At 43.7% G+C, this 24,921-nt stretch overlaps 2 protein-coding genes across 3 annotated transcripts in view; one reads left to right on the top strand and one right to left on the bottom strand.

Moving 5' to 3' along the window:
- Positions 1 to 24,921, top strand: part of SYN3 (synapsin III) — a 177,427-nt gene that overhangs the window by 29,043 nt on the left and 123,463 nt on the right. Inside the window, exons 4-5 of one of the 2 annotated variants that reach the window (XM_074165355.1) lie at positions 9,904 to 10,060; positions 15,979 to 16,068. In XM_074165355.1, the coding sequence (XP_074021456.1) occupies positions 9,904 to 10,060; positions 15,979 to 16,068 (247 nt within the window). Of the gene's footprint in view, positions 1 to 9,888; positions 10,061 to 15,978; positions 16,069 to 24,921 lie in introns of both variants that reach the window. The other variant, XM_074165345.1, reaches the window with a different exon arrangement.
- TIMP3 (TIMP metallopeptidase inhibitor 3) overlaps positions 21,815 to 24,921 on the bottom strand; it is a 37,796-nt gene continuing 34,689 nt past the window's right edge. Inside the window, exons 4-5 of the mRNA XM_074168326.1 lie at positions 24,246 to 24,367; positions 21,815 to 23,603 (exon numbers count right to left, since the gene is read on the bottom strand). Coding sequence (XP_074024427.1) covers positions 23,406 to 23,603; positions 24,246 to 24,367 — 320 coding nt within the window. The 3' untranslated portion in view covers positions 21,815 to 23,405. The remainder of the gene's footprint in view (positions 23,604 to 24,245; positions 24,368 to 24,921) is intronic.

Genomic DNA, 24,921 nt, shown 5'->3' with positions numbered 1-24,921 from the left:
TGGGGTGAGGGATTTGATAGTCTCAGTGAAATGTGCTACTTGAGAGAGAGGCGGTCATCTAACAAATCTAAAAAACTGCATGTGTTTTTTCTGTGCCAATTCCACCATGGTATATGATGGCCCCATCAGCCTGTTCAGCACATTTTCTTCAGACAGGAGAAAAAGAGCTGCCATGGAGTATCTTGTGCAGACTCTAGCAAGCACTTTCCTATTGCAGTGCCCTGTGACACGTCTTGACTGAGGACAGTGCAGGGGGGGATGATCTGGGCACCAGGAGCAGTGTTGGGCTCAGCCAGGGCTGGGAACCTCCCAATCGTTGGTCCTTGTTACCCCAGCACTTCTTTGGGTAAAATTGGCACCAGAGCTTCCCCAGTGAAAAGCTAAATATGGGAAGGAGGAGGTGGCACTTGTTAATACCAAAGGATCCCTTACCAACTTAGGCATAGCAACCCCTTCAACAGAGAGTTGGAGTCATTGCTGGATGCGATGGCTGGACTGCTAAGCAGTGCAAAAAACCAAGCATGGGCTGATGCCTGCTTTTAAAACATTTTGATGGATTCTTCATCCTCCTTCCAGTGCATCCACGACTTCCTTTTGCACAGGTCTACACACACACAGACAGAGTGAACTGTCTGGAGTCTAATTTACCTTAGAAAGCTCTTGAGATGTGTCACCTCTACTGGGGTTAGATGTGAGGAATGGGATTTCCATTTTCACTTGTCTTCATTTCTCTGAAGGGCCCTTCATACCAATGTTTCCACAGTGTAAAGAGGCCGTCAGTGCTGGCACTGCACCCATTCTGAGGTGCATTTATGCTTCATGATATTATAAAAGTGTCTTAGTATAAATGATAATTTGGGCTGTCTCTGCTTCTGACAACGCTTAGACTCCCAAACTATGATCTCAGCCTCTGCATTAGATTAAATGCAGTCCTGTATTTGCCTTTTGGGCTTTACAAGCCTTCAGCTATTAATTCCAGTAGATGTGGGAATAAGGCAGGGATATGTTGAAAATCTGGACAGCTTTCTTACATACAGAATACTAATGTCTTTGGGAGTATTTCAGACTTTTAAGGATATAAATTAATCATGCACCAGACTGCTCTCATCTCCTGTTTCCCTGTGGAGCTGGCTCTTTTGCTGTTGGGGCTGATCATCCAGGGGAGAAAGTGCATTTTTGTGTGTCTGCATGGGACCTACCACAGTGGTGACCATACCACTTACAGTGTGCTGTGCAGACTCACTGTAATACCACAGTACAGCCAACGGCTGATGGGGATGAGGAGATGCCTAGGGTCTGAAATGGGGAGGACCCCAAGTGGAGCAATGGCCCTGGCATGTGGGGAGGGGTGACAAACCTGACAGCAAAGTGAAGAGGAGCTGAGCGCCGTGGACAAATCCTTGCTATGGGGAATGATCTCTGCTGTGGAGTGGTGTTTAGTCCTTGCCTGAATTTGGCCGGTCTGTGTAAGAAGGTGCATGTCTCACCCTGCTTGTCCTGGATGATATGCCCTTGTCACTCACAGCTGTGTGGGGTCAGTGAGTGCTCCAATTCCTCCACACAAGCCCATTCATTCCTTTAATTAACACTGACTTTCCCGTTGTTTCCAGCTGATTCAGTGCTTCTGCTGTGCTCTGCACTCTGATAACGGGATGGCAGCCTGTTGAACCACCATCCCAAATAGACGAGGACCCAAAAGTGCTTTTTTCCCAAAGCATATTTTTGTGCTGCAAGCTGCAGTACAATCACAGAATGAGGAAGCAAATGCTTTTACATGAGAGGAGTAGGGAAGAAACTGGCCAGCCCAGCGGCAGGTGTTTCCCTGCTATTCAGAGCTTGCAGGAGATGTGTACTCTGGCTAAAAAAGATCTGCCTCCTCCAGGATGCAAGACTCTTTAAAGTCCAATGAGGACACTGTCCTCTGCCCACTGCACCTTTTCCTGTCCTGGTAGGTTCACCCACCCCACAGGGCCATTGACATGCTGCTCACTGCATGAGGCATGTGCGTTTTCTAACGTAGAGAGGTCCTGCTTTCTCACTGCACAGTAGCTCCACATTGCTAGGAGATGGATATTTTCTTGTCTCTTGAGAACTATTCATTCACAAGAGTTGGTGGTTTCTTGCAGTCCTTCTACAGGGATAATATCCAGGAAGGTCATGGGAGTAGCTACTGTCCCTGGACACTGATGTAGGATGTATCGGTAGGCAGTAAGTCACTTCTCAGCTTCTTGTCTTGCAGGAAGGGTATATCAAAGAGGAACACTAGGCTCTGTCTTGTCCCTGTCTTTTTTAATCTAACTCTTGATCTAATTGGGGTCTTTTTTAGAATGTCTTTTTCTATTTTTTTGTTGTTCCCAAACCAAAATTCTGAAAATTTCTGCAAAGATGCAGGTGGGAGAAAAAAAATGGGAAAAATTGTTTGGGAGAGTTTAGGTTTCTAGCAGCCAGATGGAAAAACGTCTTCTCCCAAGATTCACAGAATGTGTCACACCATATAGTACAATATGTGCTATATATTTAACGTTGAGCAACATTTGGGCAATATTTCTGTATTGATGGCATGGCAATTTGTAAATGCAATGGAGAAGTGTGTGTTAACAGTGTGTAAGCTTTTGAAAGTGCGCTTTAGGCAAAACACCAACGTGCCAAATGACCACTTCCCTTACTGCAATACCCTGCAGAGACAATGGGCTGGGACAAGGTGTCAAATAGGGTAGACCCTGACAAGCTGCATTTACACATGAAGCCATTTAATACCTCCAATAAGGATTTATAAACCAAGAAATTATTTCCACATGGGGGATGATTTACCACCATCTTTCACTAGTATCTCCCCCGTCTTCACCTGCCTATCCCTGTCCTCTTTTTTTTTTTTTGAGCAGGAGGTAAAAAAGAGAAGTTGGGGTGTAGTTATTTGTGTATTTATTCTCATTTGCTTTCACCTCAGCTCCTGCTGCTAAACAGCTGCTTGGAGGCCTACTTCTCCCTTTGGGGTTTACTGATCTCCCAGATGAATAATGTCCCCCTTCACCTCCCCAGCAGCTGGCGCCCGGCCGACGTGCAGGCAGGATGCTGACAGTTATTGGGAAAACATTTGGCGTGCAGGCAGCTGCCAGAAAGCAAAAGTCACTCTGAGCAGACCAGGGTGTGGAGCATCTCAGAGACTAAACTACTCCCTGGCCCCTTTCTCATTTACAGTAATTCTTTCCAATAAGAAATGTGCTGCCAGGGCCTAGAGCACTGATTAATTAGTTAATCCTGGACTGAATGCAAAATGCAAGAATGATTAAGGACTGTTGTAGATTGTTTCAGTCTTGATCGGCTTTTTTTTTTTTTTTTCCAATCCTGCCTTAATGCGTCTCCTTTCTCCATGGGTTTTCACTAAGGCTGCTTCCAGGGAATGGCAAACAGACAAGTGAAGGGCCAAATCCTGCTGCACTTGCACTATATTGGTCAAGTTAGATCTTCATTAACAACCTGATATTGGGACAGAGTGCAGCCTCAACAAGCTCATGGGTGGCAACAAGTTGGAGGGTGGGGAGCGGTAGATATGCCAGAGGACAGAGCTGCCATTCAGAGGGACCTCAACAACTGGGGAAATGAACCAACAGGAACCTCATGGAGTTCAATAAGGATAATCGCAAAGTCTTACGGTGAGGGAGGAATAACCCCAGTTCTGCTGGGGGTGCAGCTGGAGAGGAAACAGCTCTGCACAAAAAGGCATGGAGGTCCTGTGTGCCCTTGCAGGGAAGAAGCCCTATGACTCACTGGGCCGTATTAGCAAGTGTGTAGCTAATGAGACACTTCACATCTGGAGTGCTGCGTCCAGCTGTGAACTCCCCAGTACAAAAAAGGTATTGACAAACTGGAACGAGTTGGGTGAAAGGCCACCAAGCTCATTGAACTGGACTAAAGACATCCAAGGAGAGACTAAGAGGTAGCTTTGTTCAGTCTGTAAGAGGAGGCTAAGGGAGATCCATCTACAGCCATCAGGCAACTAAGAGAAGGGTATAGAGAAAATGAAGCCAGGCTGCTGTTGAAGGTGTGCAGTGAAAGGAAAATTAAAAACAGCAGGTGAAATTCTAATCGTATAGAAATTTTTAAAAACTTAAAAAATACTGGAAGAAGTGCCCAGAGAGGCTAAGGGATCTTCATCCTTGGGAATATTCAAACTTTGGCTGGACAAGACCCTAATCAACTTAATGTCACTTTAAAGTTAGCTCTGCAATGAGCAAGCTGTTGGGCCAGATGATTTCCAAAAATCCTCTGTGACCTAAATTACTCTACAACTTTATTCTGTGATGTTGGAAAGTATTTGGATCACCTTCTGTAAAAGCTTTGGGTCACAAGCATTTTGAAGGCTAACTGCTGTTGGCAGGTGTGTTTGTTAACTACTTTGAGTCATCTGGGTCTACATGCTTTTCCTTGTCAAGGTTGATCAGTTTACAAGTAAAATATTAGGCAGACTTAGGAAACTGCCACAGTACAGTTCAGAAAGTGCGTGACATGCAATTTTATGGCTTGTTGACCATTGGTCTGTGGCTCAGAAGCAAATCAGAGTATCTTCCAGGTTGTCCTTGTCTGCATATAGTAGTACTGGTCCTACTGCAACCATGATTCCTAGTTCCTGCTGCTTTTTCTACACCGATCTCCTCCACACCCCATGTTTTTTCCCCAGCCATTCTCTATTATAGTGTCCCAAAAGACCCCCTGCTCCTCTCCTCCAGCCTGGTAAAGCAAGGTCATTCTTTATTCCATGTTGCTTTCTTGTTTCTCTAAAACCAGCTCTGCGTTACCTTATTCATATAAGTAATCACATTCATTCTTTCTTTGAATAACTTCAGCAGGGTTTACTTCTTTCTACGGAAAATATGACATGAGTTTTTGACTGAAATGGGATTTTTTTTCTTAGCAAGCTTCCCATTTTACTATGACATCCAACATAACATTAAATCTAACATCGTGATAGATGAAAATGTCACAGATTTCATAGTATGTTTCAGTAATGTAATAACGATACTATTAACACCCAAGTAAAGCACAAAACCAACTTGTTCCTATTTGTAAATGCCATTTTCTATGAGCCCTCAAACACCTGAGGCACTGCATAGTCGAAGGGATTATTGCACTTCTCAGGTAGTTGCAGCCACTTATGGCTTGGACTTCTGCCTCAAAAGGTTGCCTGAAGGCTGCATTAATTGCCAGTAATGCAAAGCTTGATGTATCATATTGCTTAATTATGCACTTTTCTTCCTCCCTGTGTCATGCCAAGGAGATAGGAAAGGCTTTGGAAGAGAATTTAGTCAAAATGTGTTGATAGCTGGGATGTGTCAGAATAAAGCCTCCTTGAATAATGGAGGGTAGACAGAACCTGAAGTAAAGATGTGCATCTTCAGTGTCCAGGGAAGATCTTTTTCTGTTGACATGAAGGGTGAAATGTCTTGTAAGACTGAAACTCTAAGAAAGAGAGCAGGAGAGCCCATCCTTCTTCCACAACGCAGGCAAAAGTCTCTCTAAACCCACCATGGCTCTGAAGTATAAAGCAGGTCCAGTCTTTGGCTGCAGGTGATAATTCACAGTGGAAGGGATCATTAAAAGGTATTTTGACAATATAGTCTACTCTTGAGTGTTCTTTCTTCATTCTCATGAAGCTCTTTGTGCTTCAGTGAGAAAAGCTGAAGGGCCAGCAAGCAAGCCAGAGTTATGGCTATATGCAGAAATAAGAAATAGGAATCTCTTTAAGGCATAAAATCTCCCAGCAGGATTTGCTGTCATCATCTTCTCTACCCCAAAGGAGGCTGGGGAATTGCTTTCTGCAGAGAAATGTTATTGATGATCTTTTCAGAGATGATTCTATTCTCATAATTAGAGAAGTTGGACACATGGTCACCAGAACAGCTACTGCTGCTCCTGAGAGGTTTAACTTCCATATTTGACATCAGGAATCTCTTAAATTTTTTTATATTCCCTCATTTCTGACAAAACTAATTCCAAGACAGCTAACGCTGTCACAGGTTTAAGGGTAGATGGGTCCAGCCTAAGAAATTATATTCTGCAGTCATATCTCTTCCTATTAGTTGTTTTGGATCCAGGCTTTATACTTAGGTTTGTCTCTAAAGTATAGTTTTACCACTAAGAAAGAAAGAGACTGCTAAAATGCATTGGAACAAGTTGATAAAGAGTTAGTTAAATGCAAATAAGAATCCTGCACCACAGTATCAGAGTCCAGGCTCAGGACTGGCAGCACTAGCACCTTCCTAGCCAGACACTCGTCATCACCTGGGGCTGTTTGACTCTGGTAATTGCTGGCCCATATCAATTGCCAAGAGGAGAGGCAGGCTGAGTGGCTGCCACACGTGCGTTGGCTAGTATCTGTGACAAGAAGGCAACTACTGCAGAGGGAAAAAAGTCACAGGGACCTGTGGGTGACTGCTTCACTCTTGGAGTGGCCAGTTCAGTCGTGCATGACTCGTAGCCCTGAAAGACTTGTGCTGTGTGTGTGGCAGAGGCCATTGCGTGTGGCAACATGAGCTGAAAGGAAAGAAACTTTCCATTCCAGAGGAAAATTCCAGTCTCTTGGATTATTTCTTTTTAAACAAAGGATTCTTGTATCTCTACAGCATTCTGGGAATGTGTTACATGCATTTTAGTGGCCTTTATTTTGCCAGGCAGTGCTAAGAGCCAAACTGTAAATGAGAACTGAGCTCTTGGGGTCTGAGAAAGGGCTTCTGTAAAAGGGTTGTGGCCAAAGATGAGCTCCATCTTTCTCCTGGAAGCTTCAGTCATCTGGTTATCATGCTAAGGAAGATTCACAGCTTCAGGTAGGTGTCTGCCACTCAGCCCAGGAAGGGCACCACACCAACATGCAGAGCACAGCTTATTAGCAACATGTTTTAAATCTGTAGTTTACTTTTAGTTCCATTTACCCATCCCATCTCCCTGTCCATTAGATGTTTGAATGGGCTCTCCTGGATTCTTTCATGACCAAACCTATTCCCAAGACCTGTCTTTAGCAGGGGACTAGGTACAGCAGAGATGACTGCCCGTGGTCATCTAAACACCAGCTGGACAGATCTAGTGGAGAGAAAAGGCGCATGCTCCTGCCATAGGTCTCCTAGTCCTGCTGACCTCCAGTGCTTAGGACCTCAGCCCAGTAGGTGCTACTGAGTTTGGCTCAACCCAAAAGTTTTGGCAACTGCATTTCAAATGCGGGACTTCTGCCTAACCTGTCTGTCTGCCAAGGATTTCAGCTTTCTGTCATGGGAGATGCTCTTGGGTTGGGCTGAACTAGCAAAGAAAACATTTATGCTACTAGCTCTTCCAAGTCGAAGACTCACTATGTTACTTAAGCTTTACACTCTGAGAATGAGCGGCAGCTTGCAAAAGTGATCTTCTACTAAAAAAGCAAGAATCCTTTTGTGAAGCAATTAAGCTTTTTTTTCTCTCCAGATCACTGGTACCCCCAGTCATTCAGTTTTCACACCACCACTCTTCCCATGACTATTCATTTCCCTTTTACTGCCTGCTGTCCTTCCTATCCCCTCGCCTCACATTTTGCCACTGGTCTCTGTTTCTCCGTTACAGACGTCTCACAGTCTCCAGAGCTCCCTGGCTGATGTTTATTCGTAGCTAGTCCCAGGCCCTGCACTCCTTTGCCTTGTTCTCAGTATCCATGGGAACATCCTCATTGTCCCACCGCTCAAAACAGGGATTCAGTGTCCACCTTTGCTTTAGAGATTCACTTCTCATCTGCTGCATGAGAGAGTGCCCTGCCTTCCTACACGATGCAGAGTTTCAGAATAGGCTTTTCTACGTTAATTCTGTATTCTTGTGTCCATCTTCTAAGTTGAAAAACTCTCCCTTTGCCAGGATCTGAAAAGACAAGAGCTTTTTTTCCAAACTTTTGGCTGGCAGAAATAAATCCATTGAAGGCAGTTTCCCAGCTGCTTGTATGCCTCCCCTCCGGCTGGCCATGTGCGTTTGCATGCTTTGTCCCCACCCATAGCACCACGTTCCCACCCTGGGGTGCTGGAGGAGATGTTCAAGGGCAAATACTGCTGCTTCCTCCAGGGAGACCGGAGCAATGGTCTGGACCATTACCATGCAGCCCCAGTAAGTGCTGTTCCCGAAGACAAGTCTGGGGAAGGACTTGAGCCATAACAGGGACCATTTTCTTCTTCGTACACTCAGAAAGCTGAATGAAGGAGGGACATGCCCAAAGCTCCTGCCCCTCCAGCCACCATAACTGTCCAGTAACTCAGTGCAGATATCAAGTCCTGGTCCTAGGAAGCTGATTTATCCTCCCTGAGGACCTGTGCCTGCCTCTGGGGTACTTTCTACACGGCAAGTCCAGCAGAATGGAGCAGCTCAGGCATTCCTAGATTTGTATTCACTTGCTGTTTCTCAGCAGGGGGTCACCGCTTGCCTCACCCCCACTGACACCAGGGAGGTCCATAAATCAGCTCCAGAGTGATAGTGCAGCCCTCCCGATGCTCATTATGCATCTTGCTGCTGGAGGAAAGCACCACCTTTGGTGCCAAGTACATTAGGGAACACGCCTGGGTTTAAAAATACTCCATGGGAGGGAATCACAACATTTCCAAAGCTTGGCCTCTTGCATCACAAAAGCAGAGCATGCTCCTCGCCATGTCTCGGGTGATAACAAAAGCCCAAGGCCAACAAACAAAATTAACAGCTTTGAAACAACAAAGCTGCGCTGGGTTTTGTATACGGTGTTTGTTGCCACACTCTGGCCCAGAGTCACCATCTCGGATTTCCCTGCCAGAACGATGGAAATATAAATAGGGGCTATAAACCCAAAGTATTTCCAGCTCATACATCCAAAGGATAGAAATTACAGTCTCTTAGCAAGGAAAATGTTCGAGGGTAGTGAGGTAATGGGACCTGGTTACAGAGCTCATTTCTCTGAAAAACTTCAATACAGCATAGAAATTTTTCCAATGTCCTTGATGCAACCTCTGTTAAAGTATAAAATAATTCCCTGTTTCAGTGGAAAAGCCCCTTCTACGCCTTCGAGAATGAACTGCTGAGCTCCATTTTGGGAACGGTTTCTTTCCAGCTGCTCTTTCCGGAGATTTTTGAATGGCTCTGAAGGCACAGCATCAGCAAGGAATGAGATCTGGCTGTTTGAAAGATAATCCGTTGCCTGTTGGCTTACCTAGAAAGGGCCTCACTTTTCTGTGCCTTTGCTGAGAGCTGCTGCTGTTGAACCATAGGAGTCCCGGCTCCAGTCTTGCTAAATAATATTCTGGAAGTCCACGCCATGAGTCACAGCACTGGATGAGGGGTTCTGCTCATTTGATTAATTACATTACCATGCGTGCCCTTTACTTGTTGACTCGTAGCCATAAGAGCCTGGGATGTGCTGCGTATGTAGTAAGCTGATTAAAGGGGGAATGTATGTCAATGTATGGATGTGTACGATAGCTTTTTGAAATCCCTCCTGATCTTCCCACCCACTGGGCATTGATTCAATATCGAGTTCAATCGTCAGGAAACAAACTTGCTCCCTCATCTGCGTCGCACATTGCAAGGAGCTTGCCAAATATGGCTAAGCTTTTAGAAAGAAAAGAGAATCCCCCCACCAGTGAATTTATGACCCTTGGCTCCTCTTGTGCCTTGTTCCTGTGCATGCCTGAGTGACATGGAAACTGCAGCAAATCTCTTTGGCCTGTTTCTACACTCTCACACTTGCAGCTATGTTGGATTCTTCCTTTTTTTCACAACTAGATGTTTTTGTTTGGTTTGTTACCTTCAAATGCAAGCAATCTATGACAAGAGGCACAAGGAAGAGCAATATGTGTCAATGAAAAAGGGAAAGAGGGAGAAGAAATGGGGAGGCTAAAAATGTTTCTGAGTGTTTGAAAGTGACATCTTTTCCAGGTCCTTCAAGCCTGACTTTGTCCTGATCCGGCAGCACGCCTACAGCATGGCACTGGGAGAAGACTTCCGCAGCCTTATCATTGGCCTCCAGTACGGTGGCATCCACACAGTCAACTCCCTCTACTCCATCTACAACTTCTGCAGCAAGCCCTGGGTGGTAAGTGATGATTCAGCTCTCCTGCATGCCAACACTAATATGTGGTACCCATAAAGCATCAAACTCAGCTTCCAGTCTGTTGCATAGGAATTTGTCTCTTAAGGCTAAACCCACCATCTATACAACCTTAGGAATCCAGCTGGGAATTCTTGGGGAAAAAAAAATACCAGCCCATCTCCTTTATCAGCCTTTAGTGATATCGAGGTGTTGTTTTCTCACCCTGAGTAGGACATTTCACCTGTCCCAGACACTAATGTGTCACAAACAGCTAACAGTACAGTAACACTTGCAAAGCAGAGTAGATGATTAGTAATAGATTAATAATATCAGATCACTAGTAGCACATCTCTGACCTGACCAAAACATGGTAAAGCAACCTTAAAAGAAACATTAACATTTGCTGGTTTAGAAGGTATCGGAACTACACTATTTTTAGCATCTTTTATTAGACGCACACTTGTGGCATCCAGGTGCCCCAGGCTAAGACTAAGATTATCCATTCCTTACAGAAGTGCAACTTGCACTTATCCTCTCTAGTCTTCTCTTCCTACTTTTTCTAGGTGGTGCTTTGTTGTGAGGAAACTAGCTGAAAAGAAAGGCAGGAAAGCTAGAGAGAGAATTTCTTCAACAGCTAGGTCTAGGAAAAAAGGGAACATAGAATGACAAAGAGACCTGGGAAAGAGGCAGAAAGAAAGTGGAAAGCATGTGAAGTTCTTCAGCTGTTTCAGAAGGAAATACAAGATTATCATAATGTGGTGGTTCATTGAACCTGAAAGACTGCACCTCTTGGGCTGAGTCAGCTCCTGCGGAGAACAGGACAGAGTTTTGGTATTTTGCACTGGGAGCCTCCTTCACCTGTTCTTTAAATTTTGTCAAGTTCACCCAAAAATCTCAGAAAACCTTAAAAAATATTAAAATTGGCTTGTCTCAGCTGAGGTCTGTAATGACTAAGACTTTTATTTCCATGACTGTGCAGTGTTGGATTAACTCATTTCTTACCCAAAAGGTACCAGTGTAACAAACATGTGTCTTCTCATTTTTCACCCTTTTATGACATTTGGGGGTTTTTCTGAGACCAAAAGCAAGGTCCTGTCTTTTCGAAAAATTTTTGCAGTGCAGTAATGAGAGTAGTGAGAAAAATCTCACTTTTCCATCACTGTATAGGTGGATGATACACATTTGGCCTCAGTCCCAATTTGAATGACAAGGGTTGCTGGGAATGGAAAGGGGAGGAAGAGAGGGATCAATACCAAGCTCAGTACAACACCTTTGCATTGTTTCCTACACTTGGTCCTACCCACACGAGCATGTCGACCCTGGTGACGAGGCAAAAAGCCTCTGCATTTCCATTGGCTTTTGCTGAAGAGGACAGTCATGTTGGTCCATTCCATCCGATTTTGGGGTTGAGTCAGTCAGAGTTAGTTATCAAATGTCAATGTCAATTTTTCAATGCGTGCCTTGTAACTACATTTCTGATGGTGTGCATGGGGCCTCAAGATGTGACAGGCCTATTTTTAGGAATCTAAAATAAAAGAAAACAAACAAACTCAGCACATTGAAAAAAAATGAAAAAGCAAGGCTGGCAAGGCAGTGTGGGAGAAATTGGCTCTGCCAGTAACTTGGCTCTAGCTATTCTGGGTCCGGTTGTGCCATGCTTTCCTCGCGGGGAATACAGCTGGCTCAGACAGCCTTCCCAGAGGAGTCAAGGAAACCACTTGTAAACACTTAAAACAGGTTTGCAGAATGCCTCCTTTCCCTACTGCCCCTACACATACATCACCACCCAAACCTCACCAAGTAATCTAAGAGCTCAGGTGGGATCTGAGCTGGTATTTGGCAGCCACTGAGATTGAAGCTCAGGTAGGGATTGCAGTGGGGCATCTGAGGGCAGAAAGCTTCACTGGCAGCAGCAGAATCCGAAAATTCTGATTTTGTGATAGCTGGGAAATGAGAGATAGGGACAGACTGGTGCATGTTCCACTCTGATTGCAAAACAGGCATCTTGAAATAAGAGATCTGCTTGACAAAGATTACTGGAAACTTTTTGGACCTAAAAAAAAGTTGAGATACATGAAGCAATGAAATTAAATACCCCTGGGAAATGTGCTTTTCACTCTCCCTTTTTATTTTTTCCAAAAATGGTTCCATTTCATAGAAATGTTTATGATTTTGTGGAGGGGGATGGAAGTGAGACTGTTTTTTTCTTGGCAATTTCCAACAATGTTTTTTCTCAGCAACTCTAATTACAATCAGTTGAGTTTGGGCTTGAGTTTATTCAAACATGCAGCCCCATTTTTAATGACATTTGCCAGGTTTCCAGTACTGCAATACACAAATTTCTTCAAAGGTTAAAATTTGCATTGAACACGGGCACAGTTTGAAATAGGCGTTTCTGAAAGAAAAACAGAGTATTCAGGGGGATCTCACACGCAGAGAAGCATCTGAGAAATATAAGTTTTAAGAGGATCCCAGAATTACTGAGAAATAACGCTACAAGCACACTAAACACAATGCTTCAACCACTAATAATATTTTTTGTGTTAGAAAAGTTACAATACAAAATACAGTGGGAACAATGCTCAGAGCAGTACTCATATTACATGCAGTTAATGTCCATAACTGCAAGGCAACTTCTGCATCTGTAAGACTGCAGGAAACATGAAGTCTTAAGGATAGTCACCTAAGGAGTCCAAGAGACTCCCAGCCAAACTGTTCTTGACTGTCAAGGGATATAGGCTTCCTGCTGACCTAGGCACTTCCAAAATATGCAAAAGGCCTTGAGATCCTCTTTTCATTTCCCTGTAAAGGCTCCCTACAGGTAACTCTGATGTCCTACCAGCCAGGCAAGGCATTTAATTTGCCTATCTGTTCCAGGTACTTAAAACCAGGCTGTGCCACGTGGCCTTGCCCCATGTCTTACTCTGTGGTCTGGATGCAATCTCACTAAAACCAGTGGGACCACAGAAAGTAAGAACTGATACCAAAATGTGGAAATGGCAGTTATATCTAGCTGAGCTGCTGAAGTAACTTTCCTACCCATCTCAAATGCGCCAGGGGATGCTACTTGAACCCTGCTATCACGTCTCTAGGAGGCTGCTGCAGCATGTAATATGGGTGTCTCTTTGCCAGTAGCCTGTCCCTAACAATTGGGGGTGGAAGGGAGAGAAAAAAAAAAACAAACAACAAAAGAAAGCAAGAAAAAAGAAAGGAATTGTCTCATGAGGCTCAATACCGAAGTCGGTCCTTTTTGCAGGCTTGGCCCATTGAGGAGGCTCCCAGATGGCCAAGTCTCATCTGTCCATCTGAAACACTTGCTATTTCAGCAACAGCCGGGAGCTGTACGCTTTAAAAGGAAGCCCAAGGAACAAGTCAGGACACTGTCTGTCAGCTGCACAGTTGTTCCAGTTATTTCGTTTGAGCTGTTTTCCTGGGATAAATGTGTGCCGCCTCAACGTCACGGCGTCCATGGTTCGCCAGGGCTGCGTGCACACGCAGCGAGGGGCATGTGCTGTTCTCAGCCAGGCTGTTTTTCCTCCTCTCCTTGTGTCTGTCTCATTCTGTTTAAATTTTAAGCCCTGTTTGCTCACTTTGCTAGTCAAAACAGGGCTTTATTTTTCTTCTCTAGGATGTGCAGGGTTAGTGCAAGTAATTAAGAGAAGCAAGCTGTCCTCCTTCCCCAACATCAATACTCTCATTGCCAATAATAATTACTCCACATGGGGAATTTTTTTTCTTATCTGCTGATGCATGTGAGAGGGGGGTGGTGTTAGTGAAGGGATATGACACCTCTTGATGTTTTTCAGTTTTTGTAGATGCCACATTTTGACCTACCAGATTAGGAAACGGATTCTTTGTATGTGTCTGCTAATCTCCTGGCAGCTGCCCCTTCAGTATGTGGCCTGGGTCTGGCACACACCTTGCAGCCTAATTTTTTTGCACACTGGCTGCATTTTTTTTTACACTCATATCACCCTTTAACTCCCAATGGGTTATTTCTTCTCCACTATCAAGCGAAGTTCCAACTTCTTCTACGGAAATGCTTTTGCTTCGACTAACCCAGTGACCAGGACAGGAGCCCTAACGTAGCTACTCAGGAGAAAACATTCTGAGTAGCTCTCCCTTTGCCTGTAATATAACCTTAGGGTTGTGATTTGGTACTGGCTTCAGCCATTGCTCAGAAGTGCTCAGAGCATGTAAGATTAGGCAGCTGATGCTACTGGGAAGAAAAGGGGATTTCTTTTCCTTCCCCTGTTCCTGAGGTGTCTGTTTCCTTCCATTAATCTGTGTTACCTCCCTCAGGCGACACAAAGGTCTCCTTCAAGATGAATGCATCCCTAGCTTTGATGGGAAACTTGAAGGAACTTGTGTAAAAGACTTACAGCGAGACTTGGCCCAGATTGGAGGCCTTTATTAATTTAACTTGATTTTACCAAATTCTAGGGGGTCTTGGAAACTAAATTCAGTTTCTAAATTACTTTGCAAATAGGACATCAATGGGGAATTCAGTCACATTTACCAGCTCAGCACGAACCAAAATTTTTACACATGGAGCAATCCCAAATCATTTTATTCTCTAAACATACATGAAAATAACCAAGCTACCTTATTCAGCTTTACTCCCCCTTCTGCGAGGCTGCCAGTCTAACCACTTGACCAAGCAGTGCCAGTTCAGCATTGTCTGTAGTAATGGGGCTGTACCTCTTCAGAGAGAAAGCAGGATGGAGAGATGTATGATTGTAAAGAATCAAAGTTGCTCCGGAGATCTGGAAGGTTTCTGGGATATATATCACCTCTTACTCTCTTTGGTATATCAACCCTGCTTCAGCAACGTTTTCTGTCGTGGTTATTAAGTTCTGTCTTACAGTTTTGGATTTTTTGCCAGCTGATCAATGACAGGTTGAACAGGAAGGCTGCAATGTACAGCATGGTCTGCTCATTTCACAGACGGCTGAAGCAGAGCAGGAATTTGCTGCACTAGACCTCTGTTGGGGTTTTGGAGCCTGAACAGAAATCAAAACTCGGTCCGACCATGAGAAGCTTTGTGTCTGGTTGGGCACAACCCTGAATGATAAAGTTTATAATAGTGATGACAGTGGTGATAATTGTGAAGTTCATGCTCACAGGTGGGGACAATGGCAAATGTTCACCCTTGTATGTGAAATGCCAGCAGTGTTTCTTTCCCAGTTGGTGTTACACACTGCTTTCTCTAGATACCATCCTCACAGACTGGTGCCTCCCTCAAACCTCACTGGTAGATGGGACAGGAGTAGCTCTCCTTTCTCTTGCAGTGCGATGGGTGCAGTTGGGAGACGCTTGGTTTCATAGTAAATGTCAGTTATGATTGACAGTGGGCTCATGCTTCCTTGGTCTAACACTCAAACCCAGTAGCACTGGCAATTCCCTCTAGTCATCTCTGTCCCTTACCAACCCTCCTTCCCTGCACCACAATGGGTAACTGTGCCTTGCTTTCATTTGGCTCTGGGGCAGAGATCCAAGGGAGAGCTTTGATTTATTTTGTCTCTGCTCAGGAGTGGTGGCACTGGTCACTGCTCTGAGCCCTCTCCTCTACCAAGAAAAGGCACCCCATCCTCCCCCCAACCACATTCAGAAAGCAAAGCCTGGTTCATAGCAGATCTGTAACTAAACCCAAACTGATCCCCGTCTGACTCTTGAACCCTTTCTCTGCTCTCTTAGTCCAAGCTTTGTGTACTCAGGCTGCTTGGCCCTGGGTAAATACAGCAACTTCCATGTTTTTCTTGCTGCTCGCAGGTCAAGAAAGCAAGGCGGGAAAGGCATAATAACACTTTTCTCTCACCTCCTTCACCAGCATCAGAACATTTTGCAAGCACTTACCTGTTACACAATAAGCCACTGACATCCGCTGTGTCTGTTTTTTGTTCCCCCTCCCTCACCCCAAGTTCTCTCAGCTCATTAAAATCTTCAACTCGCTGGGTCCTGAGAAGTTCCCCCTCGTGGAGCAAACATTCTTCCCAAGCCATAAGCAGATGGTGAGTACCTTTGCTTTCTTCTGATGCCAGCATGGATGGGGGAGAAGCAATAAATGTGAGTTGGGCACAAGAGAAGGTGGTGGGAGTGTTGGGAAAAGCCTCAATTTTACTTCCAGAGAACTACTAACTAAAAAGCAATATGCAAAACGCACTGCTTGGGAACCTTTTTCCTTTCTTGCCCAGCCCTCCCCCAGGTCACATATGGACCCTGAAAAAGTGAACAATGAGAATAGGCTCAAAGCCAAAGCAAAAATCCATTGTAAAATCTAGTCAACAAAAGCTCATCCCTTAAAGCAAAGTATCACTTTATTCAGATAAAGTGGATTTTTTTTCCCCTCCTGGAATTATTTAAAATACATTGATGATTTGGGACACAAGCCATAAGAGATGTTTGTTTCACAATGTCAGTTTGCTTGGTCTGTCACGTGGTTGCCATCCATGAAACATTTATCAGCCTGACTGGGTACTCAAAGCAAATTGGAGTTCTTGAAAAAGAGTTTCAGCTTGTAACGGTCTCCTTTGCACAGTGGCTCTGGGGTCTAGTCTTCCTGTCAACAACCAAACACTCTGGGCACCCTACCAAACTCTTAGAGCACCTTCCAACAAGAACTGCATAGGTGCCTTTAGTCCTGGAGAGCATGGCAAAGCGAGCGGCTTTGTTTAAAACTGTTTGTGTCTCTTGTTTTCCTTGGGTTAAAAGGATGAGTAGTCCTTCATGGATTTTTGCTCCCAACTTGCACCCATGAATTAGTGGCTCTTCTCACCTGGCTGAGGCTTTGATGAGTCTCTGTGTGAACCATGATTCTCTGCCCCCCCGCCCCATGTGAGCCACTGTCTGGCTGAGCTCATTTCCCACGCTTAATGGCGGTGAAGTCGAGCAGTATTGGCAGCCTGAAGAATAGGGTTATGAAACTGGGGCTCAAAAACATTCAAACCCCTCTTTTCTCACACATACTCACTGTTGCAATACTGTGGGCCAACCACAATGCGTTGTACAGTGTAGGTACCTGATGGTGGATACAGAGACTTAGTGGGAGCTTCAAAATTCAGAAGGAAGTCTCACTTAGATTCTTGTGAAAAAACCCACCGGTGCTCACTAAGTACCTGAATACCTTGAAATGCCTGTCCTCCATCTTTCTTCTCCAATACTCTGTTCTCCACCTGTGCTGTGTGGACAACAGCACTCTCATAATGTCATCACAGGGACATCATGAAGGTAAGTCAAGTCATGACTGCTGTGAAGCACTCAAGTAACGCAGTGTAAGAGTTGTATTATCATTTAAGACATAAAGAAATGGATGGTCCTTAAAGACTATGGGACAGTTTGTTGCAGACTTTTAGGACAAATTAGTTGATAAATGCTGTTGTGTTTAGTTCCCCTTGATTTATAAAGAGGGTTTTGTGACATATGTAATGCTTCAGGACAATTGTGACTTTGTCTGATTGTGACCGCTGGAATAATATTTTAGGAAGATTCGATTAAGGTTTTCATTGCAAATACTATTTTGCATTTTTTTTCTTGTCTGGAAATCTGATTCGTGATTCCTCAGCATGTAAATGCATTTGTTAGCAGCATAGTAGTTTGGTTTGATCCTAATTTCACATATTTGTCATCTCTATAACTGATCACCTACTTGGAGATGCTATTGCTTACTTGCAGATGCTATCTCTTACTTCCAATTGAATACGGGAACCTTTTTAAACTGTCAATAATCTCATCTGAACACAAACAGAGTTGTTGACATGTTAACTTGAGTAATCTGGTTCAAATCAGTCACCTTCCAAACATTCAGACAAGCAACAATCCACTTGGGCAAATTCAGGCCAGCCCTTTCCAGGTGGGGGCTCTGCCTCACAGAATGAATCTACGTAACTTCTCAAGATCTTTCCTGGGTGCATCTTCACAGTATCCTGGGCTGTGAGAGGCTGAGAGGGCAAGTGCTTACACCAAGCAAGCTCTGTGGCAGTGATTGCTCCACCAAGTAGCTGTGGAAGTTGCTTGCCCACTGTGCATCAGCTTCTCCATGTGTCAGATGATTGATAGAAATATAATGATCCCCCTTTCCCACTCTTTCTTCCCTTTCCTGGAGGCATTTTGAAGCCGTACCAGTTCGTGCTCATAAAATACACTGTGGTCCTTTGATGGCTGACCCCCTGGAAGTGTTTATAACTCGTGTTATGGTTTTACTTCTTTGCAGTGTGATATACTTTAAGCAATGAAGTTCTCGCATAAGAGATCCTCATCCTTCTATGTCCAAAACTTTCCAAAGCTTACTTTCTAAACCGCTGGATTAAAAATAGAACAGATTTTAAAATCTGTTTTATTCTTTCATCTGTGTGGACAATACAGATCTTCCTAATGTAAAAGTGAGATAAGGGATATTTCTAACAGCAGACCCATTGTTTTGAGCATTTTAATTTACTTGAAAATGCTTTTTCTGAAGCTTCCTTCTTGTGACAACAGGGTGTTTTTAACCACCATTAAACAGCAAACCTTAAGAGAGGACACAAGGCTCTCACATTTCACAGCAGCAAAGATTCAAAAGATTAATCTCTCTTCCCTTTGCCATGGGGGTCATGTACCTTTTAACCCTCCTCCCAACAATCAGTTTACTGGAAATAAGAGCAGTCTGGCAACTGCTCTTCTGAGGCCCTACTGGTGCTACATGACAGCCATGATGACTGCCTTGCTCTGTAGTGACCCCCTACGGCCAGTTAACAAGTGGGATGTATTAACTTCAAAAGGGATTTTTCGCCTCTCCTGGGCTTATGATCCCAATAACAATTCAACCTTAAAAAGAGGGAGAGACTGCTGGAAGGATATTTGCCAAAGGACAAGAATTGCTAGAGGTGGAATATCTGCTTTCAGCCCAATAAAACGGTATCAAGGAAGGGAAGGAAATTAATAAATCCACTTGCAAATCCTTTTGTGTACATTTGAAGTGGACAGAAACTAATATAAGTGAAGCAGAGACAGAATGTCTGTGATAGAAATAAAACCACTTTACTGTTTAGAATAAAAGGACACTATAAAAAGTGAACATTATGCAACATTACCTTAAAAGACAATATACATTCACTGAATATAAAATTTATAAATAACACGGAGGAAAACTGTAAACAGTGCTAGAAAATTTAGCAACAAATACATTCCTTCCGGACAAGATTTTTCACGCGGGTTTGGTTCCCTCCCCAAGTTTCCATGACTATCAGGAACAGCAGAGTGGCTCTATGAAGGAAGGACAGTGTCAGAAAGAAGGGGAAGCCAATACAGGCAAAGCAGCAGCAGATGTTTACTGGATTTTTAAAGATTTTTCTCAAGACTGGTAGCCCCAAAAGCCATTTATTCTAAAAAAAGACCCAAAAAAATTTCAGTTTTCTAAATTTTGTTTGCCCCTTGTAAGCTATAAAACACATTATAAGTGATATAAACTCTCAGAGACATCTGAAAGAATGTAAACTTGCTCCCATGGAGGCCTTTACTTCAAACAGTCTTTACTGTAAAAGACACAACAGTATGTTTCCCATCACCATTAAGCAGCTTTTCACTCTGGCCGTGTATGAATGGGATACGGTGACACATTTAGGTTCTAGAATAGTCCTACCTAAAGGGCCATGTAACTCTTCAAAACATGGGAAATTTAGACCTAAAATGGCAGTTTTGTCCCGTACAGAGAAGGGGGAATCCTCCCACAAAAGGAGCTCTCTTCTTCCTCCCATTTTGGAAAAAGACAATCGAATCAAATCTTTCCCAAACCTTTCATCTATTTTTCATATTTTTGATAATTTTAAAGGGGAAAACACTCTCAAGCAAATAAGAAAAAATATCTATAAATAAAAAAGTGAACAGCAACTGTCTAGAAATGAGTTATGTTTTTTAAAAAGTAACTTTTAATAATGTTGGTATATCGAAAGCATAGGGGAGGGTGGGGCAAGCCTTCATCCTGTACATGTCCAAAGGTCGTGCTCACATAAGCTGTGCCATTGACAGTTCCTCTGACCTCAGGGTTATGGGGTGAAGTGAGGAGCACGTCAGAGGTCTCAGGAAGATATTTGTGCTGCTGCAAGCCATTGTATGCTCCATAGAGTAACATTTTGGGGAGAACTTCACACCTGCCTCCTCACATCTCCATGCCTGGTGTTCCTACATATTGCATGGCCTGCTGTAATGAGGAAAAGAGTTTTGTCTTTTGGCAGGCAGAAGTGACTTCGCAAGACAGAAGAAAGGAGAGCAGATAGAAAGGAAGAAGTCTTTGAATCTGATTTAGAGCCCGTTCAATCCATTTAATGGCTCCCTCCCACTTCGGGAGGTTCGGTCAGGTTCTTAATGCAAGCACAAGCTAAAGCTTAGCCCAAGAAATACGTCCCTGATAGCATGCACAGAAACAAAATTAAGAAGCCTCACAAAAGAAATGTATTTTTACTGGATTCTTCCCCCTCCTTTTGGCTCCACATTTTTAAAAGCCTTAACAACTGTTTCTTTACACAGCAAGGGGAAAGACTTGTTACCAAACCCCCACCCCTGCCGGTCTAGCTGTCTGCATCTCAGAAATATTTTACCGTCTGCAATATAAAATGGGAATACGCTTCATTTTCTGGTAATGCATCTGCTGTTTTGTTGTTTACAAAGCACATAGCTACATTATATCCTACTTAGGGACACGAGTCCTCATAGTATTAGAATGCAAATATTTTCACAATAATTTGAGTGCAATACTGTGATGTCTCAGCTAGCTAAATGAATCAGTGACAGGTAAAATATGCAGAGCTGCAGTTTAATGAAAATTCAAATCAACACTTCACTGCATCGAGAGGCATTTTCCTTTAGCCTTCCAAAGCCATGAAAAATGGCTGCAGTTCAAAGAGACATCAGCTTTGCGAAGTCACCTTGAGCTGGAGGAGGGCCATCTCCAGCGATGCCGACTCCACACGATGCAAACAGTGAGGCTGGCAAGGCCGCCTCCACTCTGCCCTCAGTGACCCTCAGAGATTTGTCAGCCGTGCACAGCTCGAACAGAGATTGCTCCGCTGTGCCCAAAGCCCAACTACTCTGCCAAAGGGGGCAACATTCTGACCCACCACCTGATCCTACGATGGGTGCTGTGAAGCAACCTACTCTCCCTCTCATCTCCAACCCGTAATTTAGGAGTAGTCACAGGGAAGAGGACTTCTGAAAAGTGTTCCAAGCCTGAATCACAGGAAAATCCAACAGACTTTCAATGTGTTTTGTGCTGCGTTGCCACTCAGAGCAGCTGAAAAAAAAAAAAATACACAGCAGACCTAGGCACCTCTTAGATCAACTCTTTGAAAATGCCCTTTAAAGTTCATGTTAAAAATGAAGCTACGTGCTTTTTGCTGCAACAATTCATCTAGTAAATGGGGCATTTCAGGGGATGCATGTCTGGCAGAGCACTGGTAGCATGCAAGGAACGCAAAAACACACCAGGGCTCACCTCAGACACCCTTCCCTTTCCATTTGGCAAAGAGGTCCCAAACAACTCTCCAGAAATTGAGGTCACTGACTGTAAAATGCTGTATTGCCCCAAGCTGGATTCACTGCAACACTTTTTCCTGCTGGTGGCAGCTCTGCTTTCTAAGTGGAATGAACTGAAGATATATGGAAACTTAAGATAAATAATCATAATAATACAAAAATGAAGTTAAGCATAATCTTCTCCCTGCCCAAGCCCTCCCCATCCAAACCTCAGTCACCCATTTTGTCAGCACCCCTTCTTCACCATCATTAAAACTTAAAATACTTTTATTTGATAAGAAAAATTATATTATAGTTTTCTTAATAAAAAACAAAATAGAACGAAAAAACTTCTCCAGTCAACAGCAAAGCACAAGACAGTAAGGCTCCTCCTCCCACATCACTGCAGGACATGGTATGAGCACATGCACAGAGCTATGCTTAACAGTGCCTAGAGGGAAACACAGCACTTGACACAGAAGGAATCCTCTGGGCAGCTGGAATTTTATGATCCCAGCCAGCACTTATTAGGAGACCACTTTTCCTTGCCTAACCCCCCCACGCACTTCCTTTTACTATATAAACAAATGCAGCTAGCATAGCTGCAGGGGAGGAACCGTGGTGCAAGGAGGTACAGAGGAAACAATGACTGTAGCCACTACTGTAGATACACTGGAGTGTCAGTATCTTAAGAACAACTCACTGACTCGGAATGTCAATATTTCTGTCTTTAAAACAAAATCAAACCATTCTTTTGTTTATAACACCAAAAAAATTCCACATCCTGTCAAAAATAGCTTATGTCATTATGTGTATATACATCTTAGTTCAGCAAAACACTATTTTGGCAATAGATTTTTTTTATAGTAAGAGCTCTAGCAAGTCTCCCCTTTCCCTCTTCCATGTGATTGATTTACAGTTGGTATTTTTACATCTGTTCGGTTTAAGGTGTTCAGAAGCTGGTTTTGCTATTGAAGCTAAGCTGCAAAAATGTCAGGGGCCAATGCTGCTCAAAACAGGATGGCACAGCACTTCATCTGTTCTGCTGTAGGTGGACTTACCTCCCTGAACACTGGGGATGGGGCTTTTGTTTTTTAAACAACAAAAAAAAATACAAAATACTCCCTCTTTTGTTCTGGAGAAAGCCAGAACTTCAAATGTGCTGTTGAATTCTCACTGTGACTGAAATAGCTAGGACAATCAGTCAACAATGTTTTTACCAGATGATGTGGTTAGACACACCAGGTGAATTCTCCCACTGCTGGAGTCAATCACATTGCCAATCTCTCCCATAGAGGAGGATTTCTTTTGGACGTCATTTTTTCCAGAGTTTAGGCTGGGTTTCTTTTCAGTTTGTTCCATTTGCCAATCTGATTAAGGAAACCTGTTTTCCTTCAAATAGATTTGTCCATGTATTTTCAGCACTTAGTGCATGAGGAAGGGTGACGGGAAGCCAGCACATAGAAGAATACAGTGCCTAATTGGCATAGTTTTTAGATTTTTGTTTTCCTAAAAAAATAGAGATTATATTGCTACAGCTAACGATACATGTAAGAGAGCAAGAGCTCTGTCTTTTTTTTTTTTTTTTTCCCCTCCCACTTTTCCCTCTGGTGTGCAAAAGTAAGCTCCCAAATGTTGTCAGATCAAAATGAGTGGTATCAAAAAATGGAAAAGGTGATTACAAATTCAGTAAGGTAGCACAGACTTTTTTCTTTTTTTTCTTTTCTAAGTGTTCGAAGTGCTAAAATTTGCATGAAAACAGGCACTAATTTCATTGTCATCATCATGATCTGGTAAGAGTTAGTGTCCAAAGGAAGATCAGCCACAAGTAAGGGAGAGGGGAGATAAGGAAGGGATAGCGTGCTCAGGGATCTGTGGCATTGATTATCGTTTTATCTGGAGGTGCCCATCCTCTATACCAGCTGCAGTAACCTTCCACCCTCTGGATGCAGGCATAGTGCTTCGCTTGGTATCCTGAGTGGCCAAAGTTGGAGAGCATGTCTGTCCAAATACACTCATTCTTGGAGGTGGCAAAGCAGGGCAAATAGTAGCAGGGCCTAATCTGCAATTTTAAAGAACAATCAGGTAAGGCTACATGGAAAACCAACATTATATAAAATGTCTTTTTACCAGAGACAAGGGATTCAAAATTCCACTCCTTCAAACCTTGCTTACTAACCCAAAATTCAGCCTCAGTTCAGTAAACATGTAAGCATGTGCTTGGCTTACACATTACACAGGTAATTCCAGAGTCAAAAGGGCTTGTGTCAGGTGCAGAGAAGTTGAGCTTGTGTCTATGTTTTCGCAGGCCTGGGGCCACAAGCAAAAACCTTACTGCCAGTGCCAGGCTGCGAGGCTTTAAGCACTCAAAATGTTTACACAGGAAAAAAGCTGGTCATATCTTGCCAAGGCTCTGGTACCTGATTTCATTCACCTGCAAATGATTCTGCATGGATTCTGAAAGCCTTCCCCAACCCCAATTAACTCCAATGGGGCATTATAAAGGCATAGACTCTGCATTTTTACTTGACTGTCTCTTCTCTGGTCCCAACACTACAGCTGAGCTTTACTTTTTCTTGGTAAAAATCGTTGTCTTTTATTTTTCTTCCTGGCTGTTCACCAGCATCATTGGTATTACCAGCCAGGGGAAACAGAATTCTAGGGTTTGAATATCTTAACGCCACCTAATTAGAGACGCACATACCTTGCATCCACAGCCCAGATGATAACGATGATTCAGTCCTTTACGCTGGGACAGAGTCAGCCGGTCCCACTTCTCGTACCAGTTGCACAGGCCAGTGTAAACCTTCCCTTCATACACACGGCCTTAAAAACAGAGACGTGGTCACAAGTTAGCACTTCTCGGCTCAAGCACTTTTCTCGTTTCCTGAGATTGCTAATGCTCTCAATATGTTTGGCTTCAGTCACTGCTCAGCAACTGCTTTCTTTTTATTAACTGGTTCGGGAATGTCTGGCCAGCAAGATTACAGCACTTCTCTAAGTTAGGAGTGTTGTGCCAGCTGTAAGCACCAGCAACAACATGCAGGTGAGTAATGCTGTCAAACTCCTCTCAACAGCAGAGCAAAGCCATTTGACACCCTCACTAGAAACAAAACTTGGCACCCGCCACATCTCTACCTCCTTGCATCCCCCATCTCAGCAGCGTGCAATTCTCCAGCTCATTCCAAAAATGATCTTCCATTTCTGGCGCAGCTGAGTAGCAACCAGTTCCCTGTGACAGACGTGCCAGCTCAGGTATGAACTGACAGTGACGGACTGTCATACAGCATATTTGTCACAACATAGCTGGGTATAAAAGATACTTGAGGGAAGAGAAGGAAATCTAGAAAGTGAAATGACTAGAAAGAGTACTGAGCACC

The sequence above is a fragment of the Numenius arquata genome, chromosome 2 (genome assembly GCF_964106895.1).
Source record: "Numenius arquata chromosome 2, bNumArq3.hap1.1, whole genome shotgun sequence".
Lineage (NCBI taxonomy): Eukaryota > Metazoa > Chordata > Aves > Charadriiformes > Scolopacidae > Numenius > Numenius arquata.
Note: the sequence above shows the minus strand (reverse complement) of the source record. Positions and strands in the feature narration are given on the sequence as shown.